Source organism: Typopeltis vanoorti, chromosome 6 (genome assembly GCF_054136105.1).
Source record: "Typopeltis vanoorti isolate ZY-2024b chromosome 6, IOZ_Tvanoo_1.0, whole genome shotgun sequence".
Classification (NCBI taxonomy): Eukaryota; Metazoa; Arthropoda; class Arachnida; order Uropygi; family Thelyphonidae; genus Typopeltis; species Typopeltis vanoorti.
Window position 1 is genome coordinate 160,929,994 of NC_143554.1, and position 17,910 is coordinate 160,947,903.

General features: G+C 37.3%; 1 protein-coding gene across 1 annotated transcript in view; it reads right to left on the reverse strand.

The window, feature by feature from the left end:
* LOC150106170 (glutamine and serine-rich protein 1-like) overlaps positions 1–17,910 on the reverse strand; it is a 237,667-nt gene that overhangs the window by 194,828 nt on the left and 24,929 nt on the right. Inside the window, exon 3 of the mRNA XM_090394635.1 lies at positions 9,372–9,502. Coding sequence (XP_090250761.1) covers positions 9,372–9,502 — 131 coding nt within the window. The remainder of the gene's footprint in view (positions 1–9,371; positions 9,503–17,910) is intronic.

Genomic DNA, 17,910 nt, shown 5'->3' on the forward strand with positions numbered 1-17,910 from the left:
AATCTTTTTTCTTACCCATGGCATCAAGGATAGTGAGGGAGCTTGCTCCACCTTTGCTTCGAGTTGCCTTGGTGTTGTACTACCAAGTGGTCACTTACGCTTGGATTCGCCGATAGTTCTTCGGCATGAAACTCTTAGATCGTAGTTTTTGATCTTAGAGTTTCGCATACTGGCTGGAAAATAATAAGGGATTTTTATCCCCTTAATTTAATTAACTTAACCAGAAAAAATAGCTGTTTGGCTTTTCATCTTAGTTATATATAATATATAATAATATATATGGGCACACCTGTCTGGCATTCGTATAGTGAAGGTATGCAAGTATGTAAGGTATGAAGATATCATCCATGTCTACCTACTCACTGATGAGACCTCAGAAAAAGGTTGAAACCGGTCTGGGTAGTGACCTCTCCTCATAGTGTAATGATTAAGGGGAATTAAGGGGATTTTTATCCCCTTAATTCCCCTTATATATTATATCTTAGTTATATATAATATATAATAATATATATGGGCACACCTGTCTGGCATTCTTATAGTGAAGGTATGCAAGTTCTTTTCACTTAAACTTTGATATCATCCAGGTCTACCTACTCACTGATGAGACCTCAAAAAAGGTTGAAACCGGTCTGGGTAGTGACCTCTCCTCATAAAGTAATGACAGTATTACATCTCCTAGGAGCTGTGTTTTTACATTATGAGAAAATATCAAGGATAGTGAGGGAGCTTGCTCCACCTTTGCTTCGAGTTGCCTTGGTGTTGTACTACAAAGTGGTCACTTACACTTGGATTTGTCGATAGTTCTTCGGCATGAAACTCTTAGATCGTAGTTTTCGATCTTAGAGTTTCGCACACTGGCTGGAAAATAATAAGGGATTTTTATCCCCTTAATTAACAATAAACTCTGATAAAGTCCTCACGTACTAGGATTCTTCTGGAATTATACAGTTCATATTGTTATATTACGATTATCTTCTGGATTTGCAGAGTAAGGTTGCTATTGAATGTTCAAAGAAGAAGAAGAAAAAAAAACACCTAGTCCACCCAGGGGTTTACAAAATACAATGCACATGTAACATACATAGGGGAAACAGGGCGAACCATCCCAATCAGGAAGGATGAACACAAATGATGCATAAAATACCTCCATTTTGGAAAAACCGGCCTTTCTGACCACGCACTCCAAACATACCACAGAATTGATTGGAAAGGTACCAAGTCCCTACTACACCACACCAAAACCTGGTTCAAGCGGAAATTCAAGGAAACGTGAAATGCTCAAACATGATCTGAATCTGAATAAAAATGATGGTCTAACCATTGGAGGATCCATCTGCAACCTTCATAGCAACCACAAAGAAAAATCTCAATACAAGAAGACTCGGTGAAGTGTTTTTTTTTTCCCCCTGAACATTCAATAGCAACCTTACTGTTATATTACGATTATCCAGAAGATAATCGTAATATAACAATATGAACTGTATAATTCCAGAAGAATCCTAGTACGTGAGGACTTTAGTGGAGTTTATTGAAGTTTTTTTTTTTTTTTTAAATCACTCGAGGGCAGGCTAAGAAAAAAGATTAGTTAACAACGTAGATGTAATTTACCTGTATAGAGTGCAACAGCATGTAGCTTGGTTCTTATACACGTATCCTTCTGATGATGACCTCAATACAGGGGTCGAAACCTAAGTTATTATTTTATTATTAATCAGTAAAATAATCTTTTCAACACATGTGTTTTGTGTCCCTAAATTCATAAATATGAATGCTGATCACCATGTAACCTTAAAAGAAAGAGTAACAATTATCTCACCATTCTAGTCATACTAATGAAAAGACTTCCTAATGGCTCATTATCTTTTTCTATTTACTGAAAATCCACACATGCAGGAAAGTATTAACATAAGCAATCACACCACTACTACCCACCCAACAGTATGACGTCCTCAAACCTCTAACTCACCCAGCCAGGGGTATTTGCTCAAATGTCACAGCCCTTGAAACTGAGCCGAGGGACCTTAGTAACAACTTTTCAGCCAATGGCTACATGCATCTCCCAATCCCTCCTACAACCACCACACAGAATCACAATAAAACTATACACATCCCATATACTGAGGGCTCATCAGAAAAGATAGCTAAGCTTCCCCACCAAGCATGATCTCCAAGCCACTAGGATTGCAGCCAGTCACATGAGAACTTCTATAAAAAAAGGATATACATGTGGAACTAAGTATGATGATTATGGAAAGCTTAAGAGACAACTGGAAATTAGAGTATGGAAAGAGGCGTTGAGTGAGAAGAATAAAGACACTGATCAAGTACTATTTAACAGCAGCAATGTCTGAGTATATCCCCCATAGGTGAAAAGACTAAACAAGGTAGGAACAAAATGGATGAATGAAGAGATTAAGAGTGATATCTGAAAGAAGGCACTGTGGAGGCAACACAAGATGAATGATGGTAATGATCAGTTCCATTAAGAGTACAAACAGCAGGATAGGAAGGTGATATGCTGGAAAAGATGGCAACAGTGGAGTATGAGAAGAAATTATTATTATTATTATTATTATTATTCAGGTAAATCAATGAAATAAAGAGCCAAAAGGCTTCACTTCGGCGATGTAAAAATTATTTAAATTAAGGGGATATTTAATCCCACATTATTTCAAAGCCGAATAAGAAACTCTAAGATAGAAATCAAAGAATTTCATGCCAAATATAGCAAGCTATAAAACTTCGGCGACGGTATTGTACTACCCCAGGTATTTCCTTATGTTTGGACTCACCAAACTTTTATAGCTTACTATATTCGGCATGAAACTCTTTGATTTCTACCTTAGAGTTTCTTATTCGGCTTTGAAATAATGTGGGATTAAATATCCCCTTAATTTAAATTATTATTCAGGTCTCCATGGAGTCAAAAGACTCATCACAGGAGGTACTTCCTAAGAAACACAAAATCTATCAAGACTCATTGTGGGGGTCCCTCCTAGGAAACACAAAGTCTATCATACCAAATGAAAGAGAAAGAGTTTGAGAACAGGAATCAAACCTTGGAGATTCAGTGGCAAACTCTGAAGGAAACATTGATTGATTCTGCCAGAGAGGCATGTGGTGAGGTTGTGTGCAAGGATAAAAAAATCAGAACTCCCTGGTGGACACAGGAAGTTAAAGAGGCAGTGAAGGAGAAGAAGAAAGCATATCAAAAGTTCCTGGCAAATAAGTCAGCTTTTACTCTTACAGAATACAGAAACAAATGTAAGAAAGCTAAACAGTGTGTAAAACTAGCTAAACAAAAGTCATGGGAGGACTTTGGCAAGAATATAGAAAATAAATATCAAGAAGGTGGCAAAATATTCTGGAGGTTGTTGAAGAAGCTTAGGAATGGAGGAAAGAGTGCTGTAAAAGGAATTAGAGATGATAAAGGTGAAATGAAAACAGGAGAAAAAGATATCCTTGAAGTATGGAGTAATTACTTTGAAAAACTGCTAAATGAAACAAGCAGTGATGACAGCACAGTGATAAAAAACACTGACCAGGCATGCAGTCAGGAATACATATCCATACTTGAAGTAGAAAAAGCCATCAAAGGCTTGAAATGTGGAAAGGCAGCAGGAGTAGATGATATTCGACCAGAAATGCTGAAGTATGGTGGTATAAGAGTCTTACAGTGGCTGCACTGCATAGTTCAGAAAGCCTGGACAGAGGGACGAATTCCCGATGATTGGAGTAGAGCTCTCATAGTACCCATATATAAAAAGGGAAATAAAACTGAATGTGAGAATTACAGAGGTATTTCCCTACTGAGTGTTCCTGGCAAGATCTATGCAAGTATACTTGAGAAACGGTTGAGAAAAATTGTGGAAGAAAAGCTTGGTGAAGAACAAGCTGGATTCAGGCCAAATAGAAGCTGTCAGGATCAGATCTTCACTTTACGACAAATAGTCGAGAAAGCATGGGAATATAACAAAGATCTGTATTTAAGTTTTGTCGATCTGGAAAAGGCATATGACAAGGTGCCAAGAGAGATGCTATTCAATACGTTGCAGTTATATGGTGTCAATGGGGCATTATATGAAGCAATACTTAGTCTTTATTTGAGTTGTAAGTCAGCAGTTAGGATTGAAGGAAGTACAGGAAGATGGTTTAATGTTAAATCTAGTGTGAGACAAGGATGTACATTATCCCCTCTGTTATTCATTATCTATATGGATCACATTATGAAGGAAAGTGGTATTAAACATGATATCAAAATTGGAGATGTTAATGTCAGCTCTTTGCTTTATGCGGATGATGTTATACTTCTAAATAAATCTGCTACAAGTCTGCAAGATTCTCTGACTAAATTGAATATCTGTTGTAATAGATATGGTATGAAGGTCAGCAATAAAAAGACAAAGACAATGAAAATAGGCAGAATCATTGAAAATGTCAACTGTGTTGTGAATGGAGAACCTGTGGAACAAGTAAAACATTTCAGCTACTTAGGCACAATTTTTACTGAAGATGGTAAATTAAATATAGAAATAGACAACAGAATTAGCAAAGCTGGTATGGTGGGAAGTCAATTGAATAAATTCATATGGAATAATAGAGAAATTAGTCGGAACACTAAATTAGCTGTATACAAGACAGTGTTCAAACCAGTTTTAACTTACGGATCTGAGAGCTGGGTCAGAAGTAAAACACTTGACCAAAGACTAGAGACCACAGATATGAGAGTCCTGAGAAAGATTATAGGCGGGAACAGATGGCATCAATGGCAATATCATATTAAAAATGAGGATATTAGGAAAGAACTTGACATTGTCTGTATCCAGGAATGCGTTAGCAGAGCTAATCTCAGGTAGTATGGCCACCTAAACAAATGGGCGAGGAAAGATTAGCAAAACAAGTGTTCTCTGCCAGGTTGGCAGCAAAACGACCCAGAGGAAGACCAAGATATAGGTGGATTGATACGATACAAAGTGCTTTATACGATAGAAATATAAAATCTGATAATGTTGGAGTCTTGACAAGTAACAGACTGATTTGGAGGAAAATTGTAGATAGGAAATTAATAATGATGAAAATTTTTCATGTAGTGCTATCATATCCTGTACACCCCTTAAGGGTACATGGCAGGAATTTGATGATGATGATGATGATGATATTGAGTTGGGTTTAATTAGTGATATCCAGCTGTTTGCAGATAATGCAAAACTGAGGAGAGCAATGCATAGTCAGGCTGATGTTGATGCCTTACAAGAGGACTTGAATAGATTGCATGAATGGGCAGGGTCAGTTCAATGTGCCAAGTGTAAAGTTTTGAGATTTGGTAAGCAACAATGGAATGCAAAATATACACTTGGTGGGGAAACTTTAACAGAAGTAGAGACGAGAGATCTAGGAGTGATGGTGGACAAGGACCTGAAATTCAGGGGCCACATTGCACAAGTTGTGAAGACATCACATCGAATAATGGCAATGATGCAGAGAATCCTGACCTCCATGGATAATAATCCATAATGAGGCCTTGATCAGGCCTCATATGGATTATTGTCCACAGATTTGTCTTTGGTCTTTGGAATGTGGAGTACGAGGACAGATTAAGAGAATGTAAGTGCAGAGCCTCGTGAATAGGAGGAAGAGGGGGGCATATGATTGAGACATATAAGCTGGTCAGGGGTTCTTATCAGGTAGACATGGATGAGATTTTTCATAGAATGGGAGAGGGGAGTAGAACAAGAGGCCATTGCTGGAAACTGTATAAGGATCGTGTGAGCAAAAGAGTGAGAAGAAGGTTCTTTGCATGGAGGATGGTTGGTGAGTGGAATGCATTGCTTGAGTGTGTTGTGGATGTGGACACGTTGAATCAGTTTAAGACGTGGTTGGATGAGCATCGTATGCAATGTGAGTGCCTCCCATGATGAGTCTCTGACTCCTCCATGGAGGTCAAATGTTAATAGTAATAATAATAAAATCACTCCTTTTCCTTATATAACTCTGCATTATGCCAGTCATAATCTTTGCTTGCTGCCTCAAGTATCATATCATATCTGGCCAACACACTGGCCTTTTATACCACACTATTATCTTTTACTCTCCTCAACATGATCCTGATATCCATTCTCCTTGTCCTAAACCAAATTGTTCATTTCTACTATCCACTATTGACTCTTTTGCTCTCTTACTCCTCACATCAACACTTTAATCACTGCTCATTCAACTTTCAGGGAAAAAACCTTGTGCACCTTCTCGTTCATCACACTTCTAGCAACTGAATCTCCACCACTTTTGAATCATGTGTTGCCTCTTTCTTATCGCCATCTCTGGTTTCGTTTTCCTACCTGCTCTTCTATGCATACCTATAATTCTCTTCATTTCACTCCACATACATTCATCTCTTGTGCCATGTCTCGAGAGATGAACGTAAGTGTAGTGAAATGAAGAGACATGGTGCAAGAGAAGAATGTATGCGGAGTGAAATACATTCATCTCTTGCAGCACGTCTCAAATCACTTTCTTGCTGCCATTCATGCTCAGTGCCTTATCAGTTTTCACTGCCTTTCATGCCCAACCATTTGACTTATTTTTCTTGTCATCAGTCAGCCTATTTTCCTAGCCATTAATCTCACCTGTTATCTTACCATCAGTCTCGCTTGCTTTTTTATACATACACTCATGATCTCCAGTTCTGCTCACATTCAAAGAAGCCTCACAGTCCACAAGTGTTTTGCACTTTCTACATATCCATACTCACTCACTTCTCTTATTCAACCTTTAAACACGGACATCTTAAATATCTTTCTAAGCATATATGTTACATTCATTCATATCCCAGTACCATTTTTGAAAAATCCACATTGTCTATATTCATCTTACTTGCTGATCTATGTACTGATTTCACTCTCATGACCATTTTGTCTCCAATCGATAAACACACAAAGAAAAATACAATCATCATCATCAAATTCCTGCCATGTACCCTCAAGGGGTGTACAAAATTAATTAATACACAATGTAAAACTCAACTGAACACCACATACCAATCTCGGCTATTACACAACAAGGCTCAATCTCAGCTAACACACAACACAATAAAATTCCATTAAAATCTATTGCTATACAATAAAGGTGAAATTTAACTTATCAATCTGCAGCCCAGTCTCCTCTCGTTTCGTCTCATCTCATCTCATCTTCCCTTTCATGGTGGGTGGCCCATCATAGACAAGTAACTTGGCTTCTTTAAAAACCTGACACTGCTTAGGATAGGGCAGTGAATCCTATCTGCATTGAGTCTTATGGCTATAAATTGTAGGGTTGAAAATGAGTTTCTGGGTGGAAAATCCCTGCCATAAGAGACCAGAAAACTCACCTTCAAATGAAAACTGGTAATTAATTTACGGAATTAACAACGCATATGAAGTATTGTAATTAAAGATAACTTTAATGAATCACTTCTATATTTCGGCAATGTCACATTGCCATCTTCAGGAACATCAAGATATGGTATGTGCACTAAGGAACTAACAAAGCAAATGAGGAAGAAAGTAAGAAACTACTTTTGTTCCTAAAGTCCTAATGGTGCCCTCTTGCGGGCTAATTTGGTAGTCTTGGCAGTTGGGCTGAAGTTCTCATAATGAAAGTCTCCCAAATTTGGGGCAGTTTCATGCACCCAAATTTGTTGAGGTTAGGAACGTTTTTTAGAGCTGCTGAAGATTCTTTGAATAATCTTTTGTATTTAAACTTGCTGCGATGGATTATTTTTGTTTTCTTCCAACGAATTTTATGAAGGGTATCTAAGGCATGGTCTGCCAACCCAGAGCGGCTGCTGTACTGGTGAAAGCGGATGTAGTCTTGGTGTTCTGAAATCCTGATATTTGTTGTTCTGCCTGTTTGGCCAAAGTAGGACAATTTGCAGCTGCAAGGGACCTGGTATACACCAGGTAGGTCTAGGGGAAGTGGTTGGTCTTTGGTAGAGCGGATAAGGGATGCCAACTTTTTATATGGTCTGTAACAGGAAGTAAGGTCATATTTTTTGAGGATATTAGTTATTTTTTCAGAGGTGCCCTGGATGTAGGGGATAGTGATAGACTTGGTGTAGTCTTTATTGTGGAGGGGGGGTTGTGGTTTATAGGTTTTAGTATTTTTTGGATTTTTATATAACCCCAAAAAAATCCAAAAAATACTAAAACCTATAAACCACAACCCCCCTCCACAATAAAGACTACACCAAGTCTATCACTATCCCCTACATCCAGGGCACCTCTGAAAAAATAACTAATATCCTCAAAAAATATGACCTTACTTCCTGTTACAGACCATATAAAAAGTTGGCATCCCTTATCCGCTCTACCAAAGACCAACCACTTCCCCTAGACCTACCTGGTGTATACCAGGTCCCTTGCAGCTGCAAATTGTCCTACTTTGGCCAAACAGGCAGAACAACAAATATCAGGATTTCAGAACACCAAGACTACATCCGCTTTCACCAGTACAGCAGCCGCTCTGGGTTGGCAGACCATGCCTTAGATACCCTTCATAAAATTCGTTGGAAGAAAACAAAAATAATCCATCGCAGCAAGTTTAAATACAAAAGATTATTCAAAGAATCTTCAGCAGCTCTAAAAAACGTTCCTAACCTCAACAAATTTGGGTGCATGAAACTGCCCCAAATTTGGGAGACTTTCATTATGAGAACTTCAGCCCAACTGCCAAGACTACCAAATTAGCCCGCAAGAGGGCACCATTAGGACTTTAGGAACAAAAGTAGTTTCTTACTTTCTTCCTCATTTGCTTTGTTAGTTCCTTAGTGCACATACCATATCTTGATGTTCCTGAAGATGGCAATGTGACATTGCCGAAATATAGAAGTGATTCATTAAAGTTATCTTTAATTACAATACTTCATATGCGTTGTTAATTCCGTAAATTAATTACCAGTTATGTCTAACCAACGTATAAATCTTACTACTAGACTTCAAATGAAAAGTCCTGATAAAGATTCTTCAGTTGTAGACAAGATTCGAACCCAGGTCTTTTCAAACAAAGGCTTTATCTATGTTGATTGAGCTATGGTGGCTTGAACATATCACATTATATCACATCATAACACATATTATAAACATAAATTTCTTGTCATATTCTATTAGGAGCTTCCTACACTTCAAGTATTTCATTAATCTATACTATAGAAATACTATAATTTAATGTCAAATATGTAATTCAAAATCAGACTGGTACAAATCCTGATCTTCAGTAAATTAGTTCTCTCTTTCTCTCTCTGACAGAACTAAACTTGAAGTGTTAAGAAATTAATCATTTAGAATTACTTGCCTTGCACTATTCAGAAACCATAGCTGAAAGAAGTCTATATTACTTACAGCCTTGGCTCTTTCACTTCTTTATCTGATTTTCCTAAGGTTTCTACTATCACAGTATCTTCATCGTTAGTGATAACTTTAACAGCTAATCGGGTATATTTATGTTTTGATGATGGACTCCATCTAGAATACTAAAAAGACAATATAATATTTTAAAAATGAAAGTATTCATGAAAATAAAACAGCTAAGCTTTATTTTCACATTTTTTTTTTATTTAGAGACAAGCTTTATAAATTCAAGAAGTTAGTAGATTGCACAACCAGGCTTCTACAAACATCTGTGGCTGCTTTCCTTAAGTACAAGCAGTGTGCAGCACTGTTAAAAATCTTAAAGCATAAACTATAATTTTAGAGAAACAAAATTTATTAATTTCTCATATCAAGATTTTCATCTCATCAGGAGTAAATATATACTTGTATACACTAAACAAACAAGACAACAAATAACAATAAGCTAGGAAAAGCTAATCTTGCAAGTGTTATTTGTAAGACAAATGACAACCTCTGACAGGAGGAAAAAAATACATAAGTTAAAAGGACAAAAAATAATATAAAAACTGTCATTAAATAATAATAAAAGAAAGTACTCATTAGGATCACAATATGTGAAGTGGATTTAATCTAGATTCTGCAGTAAAGATGCTGTTCACATATCCTAGAGTCCCAAAGATCCTAATATGATAATCTACTGTTTAATGTTGTAAGCTAGCTGACTTTTGGTACAGCACTGTGTAATTGTGCCTTCACTTATCTGACCATTCAATTATCAGAAAAACAAACTGCTTTTGTGGAGTAATTGGATAAATGGTAGATTACTGTATGCATAACACTGAAGTTCTTTTAAGCTCTAATGGTAGCTAGGCAAATGTCTGGACATATGTATTATATGTATTTAGAAAAGCTTAATCAGTACTAAGTTCAGAGGAGTTTTCTCAAGCAGACAGAACGTGAAGGTTGTTAGCACTGGAGATTCAGGATGTGGAGGTGTGCCTGCTGGAATCCAGTACTGAATAAGTGAAGGTTAAGGTATTTTAGCACACTGTTTTATGTGAAAGACCAAATCATGGAGACCTTTAGATCATCATTTTTATTCAAGTTGGGAAAATTAATGATGGCTTTAAATATCATCATTTTTTTAAAGTTTGGGAGTAGTTGTGACATTTGTATTCTGTGCAATGCTTTTAGATAATCATAACTATAAGGGATGACTACTACATATCTGAAATTTCTGCTGTCAGAGTTTTTTTGAGAAGGAACTTGTTCTTTTACTGACTGCTTTTTTTTTTTTTTTTCAGATAACCATGGTTAACGAAAAAATTAATTATGAATGTAAGATTTTTTTGATTAGAGCAAATAAAAAAGAGATTTTTTTTTTCTCCCAAGACTACTAATATCCCAAATCTGTGTGCAGGATGGTGAAAGTAGTCCATTTATATATATATGTGTGTGTGTGGGCTTGCTATAGAACCTCAATGGAAGTTATGGGAAAAAGCGCAGTAATTACATAGGCAAACTGGATATTAAATCCAATATTATTTCAAAGCCAAATGTTTGTAGAAACTATGAAAGTTTCATAAAATTGACCCGAGAGAACTTACAAGAATACAATCCTTTGCATTGACTTTGCATTTCCATATATTTGCCCCTTTATTAGTACATTTTTAAAGTCTTACTGGCTTGACAGCTGTTTTGAACTGCTTGTTTATTTTCAGAGACTAGGCAGAAACCTTAAGAGTGTAAAAAACTCTCATTCAGTACCACTGGTGCACTTAGGATTTAATCTTGGGGGGGGGGGGGGGGGGTTGAGTAGACAATTTGAGAATAGACACTATGCATTGCATACGACCTATGACTGAGCATCTGCAATGATCGCCAATACATGAAACCGGTCATTTCCTTTAGGAGAGCTATGGCAAACGAAGTAGCTTTGTGTTCACAGCGGCCGTGATTCCCAAGAGCTATAGGGTATTCCCACCTGATGTGACCGCTAATTCATAAGTAGTATAGAAATAGAAAACACGACACAACATAAATAAAAAAAAATTAATTTTAATTAGGAAAAGATTTTTTGGAAAATTTTGTGGTGTTTTTTCCCTTTTTCTTTTTTTGGGGGAGCCCGGGCCCCCTGGATGCACCACTGTTAAGTACTAAGAAATCAAATCTCCAAGTTCATGATTAGCTGAGAAACCTTAAAAAATGCACTAATAAAAGGCGAATATATGGATGCTTGAGCAACTCAAATGTGAGGACTGTCTTCTTGTAATCTCTCAGGTCAATTTTTCAAAACTTTCATAGTTTATACAAACAATTGGCTTTGAAATAATGTTGGATCTAATATCCACTTTGCCTATGTAATTTTACATTGCCAAAATGAGGCCTTATGGTTCTTTCTTTAGAAGGGCAGTGATGTCACAGTTTCCTTTTGTAACATTTTCGTAGGAAAATGGCATTATATGCAGGTCCCTCATCTAATGCTCTTGTAACTTTATCATAAAAGGCTAGCATATTGCTAAAACAAGAGAGCCCCTTCACAAATCCATGCTGACTCTCACTGATAACATTACCCTTATCTGCCCAATGCTGTATATGGTCCCTCACTACTTTCTCAAAGATCTTACTAACTACTGATGACACACAAACTGGCCTATAATTAGACACTTCCAGTCTGCTACCACCCTTACGCAATGGCACTATCTTACCTTCCTTCCATTTGAAAAGCCAGGTCAAGGGCAGTGTCAATTCCTTAGCACATTCTCTCAAAACTCGTGGTGAAATACCATCCAGTCTCACAGCTTAACTAACATCCAGAGTACTCAGTATGTGGAACACACTCTCCTCCTGCACCTGTAAACCTTGAACCTGCCCTATCATTAAAACTGACTCCTCCAGGATGAAATACTAGAATAAAGTGTTCATTGAACAATTCTACTATGTCCTCTACATCAGTCACTCTATTCCCATTTTTATCCCACAATGTCATTTTTCCACAGTCATTTCTCCTCCTACTGGCCACATAGCAAAAAAATTCCCAAGGATTTTCCTTGAATCTAAGGGCTAATCTTTTCTCATATTCCAGTTTCACCTTCCTTACCATACTAGTCACTCTCCTGGCCTGTGCCTTATATTCTTCATGCATCTTCTCTTCACCTGTCTCTTATTTCACTTATTTCATCTCACTTATTATCAGCTCTTCTGACACTATGAACAAATCCAAAACTCTTAAACCTCTTGTTCCCTCTATTACATGTTGCCTAAGACATTTGTTCCTCATGAATTCTAGAAATTCCATTCCCTTCTTGCTACATGCACCTTCTTCTCCCCAATTTATACTGCTGTAGTTAAAATCTCCCATAACAATCATTCTTCTTGCACTTGCCAAGCTCAACTGCATAAACATCTCCTGCTCCCCACCCTCTGTGCTCCTTGGTTTGTAGCAAAACTCCACTAAATATCCTGTCTTGCTCACCTCGACGTCACACCACATGCTTTCAATATCATTATTGTCACTGCCTTCCAAAGCCTCCTTGGACATAAGTCGTCAAGTTGTCACTTGACGACTTATGTCGCCTTAGAGGACATAAGTCGTGACTTATCATAAGCAGTACTCCACCACCACCACCACCACCACACTTTCCCTTCCTATCCTGCAAAAAAATGCTGCACCCTGCTACTTCAATTCCTGTTATTATATCCTCTTCTGTCAACCATGTCTCAGTGATCCCAATAATCTTTGGCCAGGCTGATGCTATCAGTGCCACCAATTCCTCTTCTTTATTCCAGATACTCCCTGGCATTAGCATAAAGCATAAAAATGTCACTGTTTCTATACCCAGCATTATCCACTCTAGAATCCACTGGGCTGAGCGTTACCTGATGTCATTCCCCCTTCTCCCAAGTACCCATTCCCACAAAAGGCCACCCTTGCTACCATCCACCTGGAGCATTCTAGTTTCCCTGCATTGACACATCGACTCGTTCAGAACAGCAATCTCTCCAGATGACTACGTCCTTCCTCTTTCAAATGCAAGTGGTCTCTCACATACAATTCCTCTCTGTCCTCAAATGCTATCCAAGCATCCACATATTCCAATCCTCTCTTCTGACATATTCTAGCTATTATGATATTCAATATGACTGCTCTTCTGCTCAGTTCGTCACAATCATACCTAGGCAACACACACACTATCTTTCCTCTCTGCATCTTCTTTCTTACAGCCTCAAGGAAGAATCTCATATCTCTTGCTGCCCAATTTACATTACCTTTCAAGTCATTTGTTCCTACCATCACAATCATCTCATCCACCCTTTCACCGCTGTTAATTGCCATAGCCACACTTTCTATCATTCCTCCAGGCAAACACTCCTCATGCATCCTAACTTACACATCACGGATCATAGAGTCTCCATACATTACACCTCTTACCACCCTGTTCCTCGATTGCTCACATGCATCCCTCACTCTCTCTCCTCTAACACACTCTCTCTGTGCTTCCCTTACCTGCCTTCCTGACATCACTCTATCCCTGGTTCCAGTGCTCCCTCACATTCTTCTCATTCCCCTCTCTCCTCTTCTATCATTCTCATAACTCTCTCATTCCCTCTCTTCCACTGTTCCTATTCTCTCCTCTCCTATCATTCCCATAACTCTCTCTCATTTCCTCTCTTCTACTGTTCCTATTCTCTCCTCTTCTATCATTCCCATAACTCTATCTCACTCCTAATCTGATTCACCTTGCATTCGTCTCGTCCATTTGCCTAATCTCATCTTCCAATCTTCTCTTCTGACACATTCTAGCTATTATGTTATTCAATATGACTGCTCATCTGCTCAGCTTGTCACAATCATACCTAGGCAACACGCACACTATCTTTCCTCTCTGCATCTTCTTTCGTACTACCTCAAGCAAGAATCTCATATCTCTCGCTGCCCAATTTACATTACCTCTCAAGTCATTTGTTCCTACCATCACAACAATCTCATCCACCCTTTCACCCCTCTTAATTGTCATAGCCACACTTTCTATTGTTCCTCCAGGCAAACACTCCTCTCGCATCCTATCTTGAACACACGGATCATTGAGTCACCATACATTACACCTCTTACCATTCCCTCTCCCCTACTGTTTCCATTCTCTCTTCTTCTTCTATCATTCCCATAACTGTCTCTCATTCCCTCTCTTTCACTTATCCTATTCATCCTATTCTCTCCTCTTCCATCATTCCCATACCTCTCTCTCATTTCCTCTCTTCTACTGTTCCTATTCTCTCCTCTTCTACCATTCCCATAACTCTATCACACTCCTACTCCGATTCACCTTGCATTCGTCTCTTCCATTTGCCTAATCTCATCTTTCACACTTCTCATCTCATTCCCTAGACATTCCACCTGATCTTTCATCTCATCTCTCTCTCTCTCTCTCTCTCTGCAAGTCCACCACTCTTATTTGCATTCATCCTCCCAATTGAGACCATCTCCGAAAACTTCACAATCATTCAACCTTGCCATACTCCTCACTCTCATTATTTTATTCATATTTTTTATGTTCTCTATGAGAATGGATTGAGGATGTTTCAATTGCAGAAGTTGGCTGATAGGAGAAAAAGAGGGGATGCGATAGAAACATTTAAGTTGCTTAAAGGGTTTTATAGGATAGATGCAGAGAAAATTGTTCAGCACTTGGCTGGAGGAGTTAGAACAAGGGATAATCCCTGGAAGTTCAATAAAGGTGTGGTTAGTAGGAGTCAGTTGTGAGTGCTTTGTCTATTAACGGGTTCAAGGAGAGGGGTATAATAAATTGTGTGGATAGTTTTGGTCTCCTGCGATGAGTCTTCAGACTCCATGGAGGTGCCATACAATAATTATAATAATAATAATCATTTGTGTGCACCCTATGAGTTTGATGCAGTCATTTTGGAAAATTAGTTTAATGCTGTATTTTGGACCAATAGTTTAATGCATAATTTTTTGAAATAACATATCCTGAAAGTCATCTTATAAAGCTGTAACATTTTTTTGCCACTATTTTATTATTTATACTATGAGAAGTTCACTGTAATGTGACTGAAATACATATAGAATAGGTGTCATATTGACATTATCCTCCAATTAAATTTGCAACAGTATATTAGATATTTTCAACTTATAACAAATATTGATTATAACACATACTTACTGCCAAACAGGATAAAGTCTTGTACAATTTGTTATCAAAACAATGGAAGAAAACTGAGACTCTATGTACTGTTCATATTGTGCTGTAATTGATGCATTTCTAAAGTTAATAAAGACAGTTATCTAAAGATAATGAATACAGTTGAGTTAATCAGTGATCATTCTGGAAGAGTGATGAACCAGATACTGCAGTGCTGAGAATAGAGGCACTAACAGTATTGCCAAACTCTAATGCAAAAGATGGACAAGGAATTAGTTGGAATATCAGCCTGTGTCTTACAAAAATGTACAACAGAAGTTTTGGAAAGATGAACAGGGACTAGAAAGAGGTCAAATAGTTTTGTTGCATAAAGGTAGCTCTGACAGGCAGCAAATTAAAGACTTATCAGTATCTCAGAAGTTGCGATTAAGGTATTAGAGAAGTTAATAAAAGGCAGACTTCAGAAATGGGTGGACATGAATATGATTCTCTATGGGGAAGCACAGTTTGTGAAAGTTATCTCTCGTCTTAGTAAAGTGCTCACCTTTTATAATAAAGTGACAACTGCGTTGGATCAAGAAAATCACAACACATACTGCAGACCTCTGCAAATGCATTTAAAGAGGATAGAACATGGAACTCTGTCATATAAACTGCAGCAAATGGGGTTTGGTAGAATGTGATATAGCTAAGACGGTGGCTGATGGATATCAAAGAGTAGTATATGGAAGGAAGGAACACAGGAGAAGGTGGTTGATAGTGGTGTATCACAGGGCTCTGTACTAGGATAACTGCTATTTAATTTGTTCATCAATGTTATAAGAAAAGATTTAAGAGAAAATATTCAGTTGTTTGCTCATGATGCAAAACCAAAAATCAATGATGATATAGAGATCCTTGTAGGATGACTTAAACAGACTGGCACTATGAGCAAAGGATAACTGCTGTTTGATGTGGCACTTTGGGAAGAAGAGATCATGAGCTGCAAGCTATACTGATCGATCTTAGATTACAAGAAATATAGGGGTGATTTACAGATTTAGGGATGATTGCAGACATAAAATTGTAGTTTAGATGGCATATTGCAAAGATGCTCAAACTCATCAGATTACCCTGGCTGTTGAAGGTAGGGAGGTTATTATTTCTCTTCATGAGAATTTAATAAAGAGTTTTTTTAAAGCAAGTTTTTAATGGCACTTGTTATGTAGTAGTGATTATTAGACACAAGTAATTAGAAGGAATCTCAATAAACATGGATGTGTTAAACTTCCCAATATTTGGGAAACTTTAATCTTTAGGCCTCCTGCTAAGGATAGCCAACAGCATCCACAGAGGGAACCTCCCCCCCGTAGGACTTCAGGCTTTTAAACTATTTTCTTCCACTCATAGTTTGAGATTTTTTGTGTGTGCTTATTACAATTTCAAAATACAATTTTATTATTAAAAATTTTCAGCCAGAAATTAATGAGCCATTACTGGTGCAACAACATAATCACAAGAAAAGGCTAGAACAAAGAATGTTAATCATTTTTACAGAGCCATGTGTTGGAGTGCCACCATATAGATGGTTACAAAATAAAATGAGACTGCAATTAAAGCTAAAGCTAAAATTAAAATAATTAAAAAATTAACTTTGAAATACAATAAAATAACAAAATTATATAAATAAAATGACTGGATAATTTTAATACACAGGACAGTCCATAAGTTTCAGGACTTGATTTGTTGAGCAGATCTATAAGCAAATGTGCTAATAACGTACTAATAACTAATTAATATTTACACACCCAGAGGATGGTGTGAGTTATGTTCAGTAGCATGCAAGTTATGATGTGTAGTGTGAGATGCTTTCTTTTGTATGTCATGGATAAGAAAAGTGAACAAAGAATTGTAATTAAATTATGTTTTAAAGAGTGAGTCTTTCTGCTACAGAATCCTAGAAATGGTATAAACCATATGGAAATGAAGCTCTAAACCAATCTAATGTCTTCAGGTGGTATTTGTAATTTCATGACAAAAGGGAGTTGGTAGAAGATGACAAGAGAAGTGATAATGACAGTAAGAGGTTGTGTGGATGGTTGGTTTCTGGTTTACTGGTACAAGGATAGCAAAGGCCATACTGAATCATGACTCAGATTACAGCAGTATGAAATGTAATAAAATATAAATAGCAAAATAAGTTAATAACATGTTATGTAGAAAAGAAAAAAAAAATAGAAAAAAAAAAGATCAGCAAGTTCAGCAAGATCAGCAAGTAGCAGTAAAATCTCATGAGAAAAATGATTGAATGAAACTGAATTAATTCAGCTGTTGCAAAACACCTTCCTCAAGCAGCATGTGACAGAAGAAAATTGAGGTCAAAGAGTGTTAGATTTGATTATAGTGCC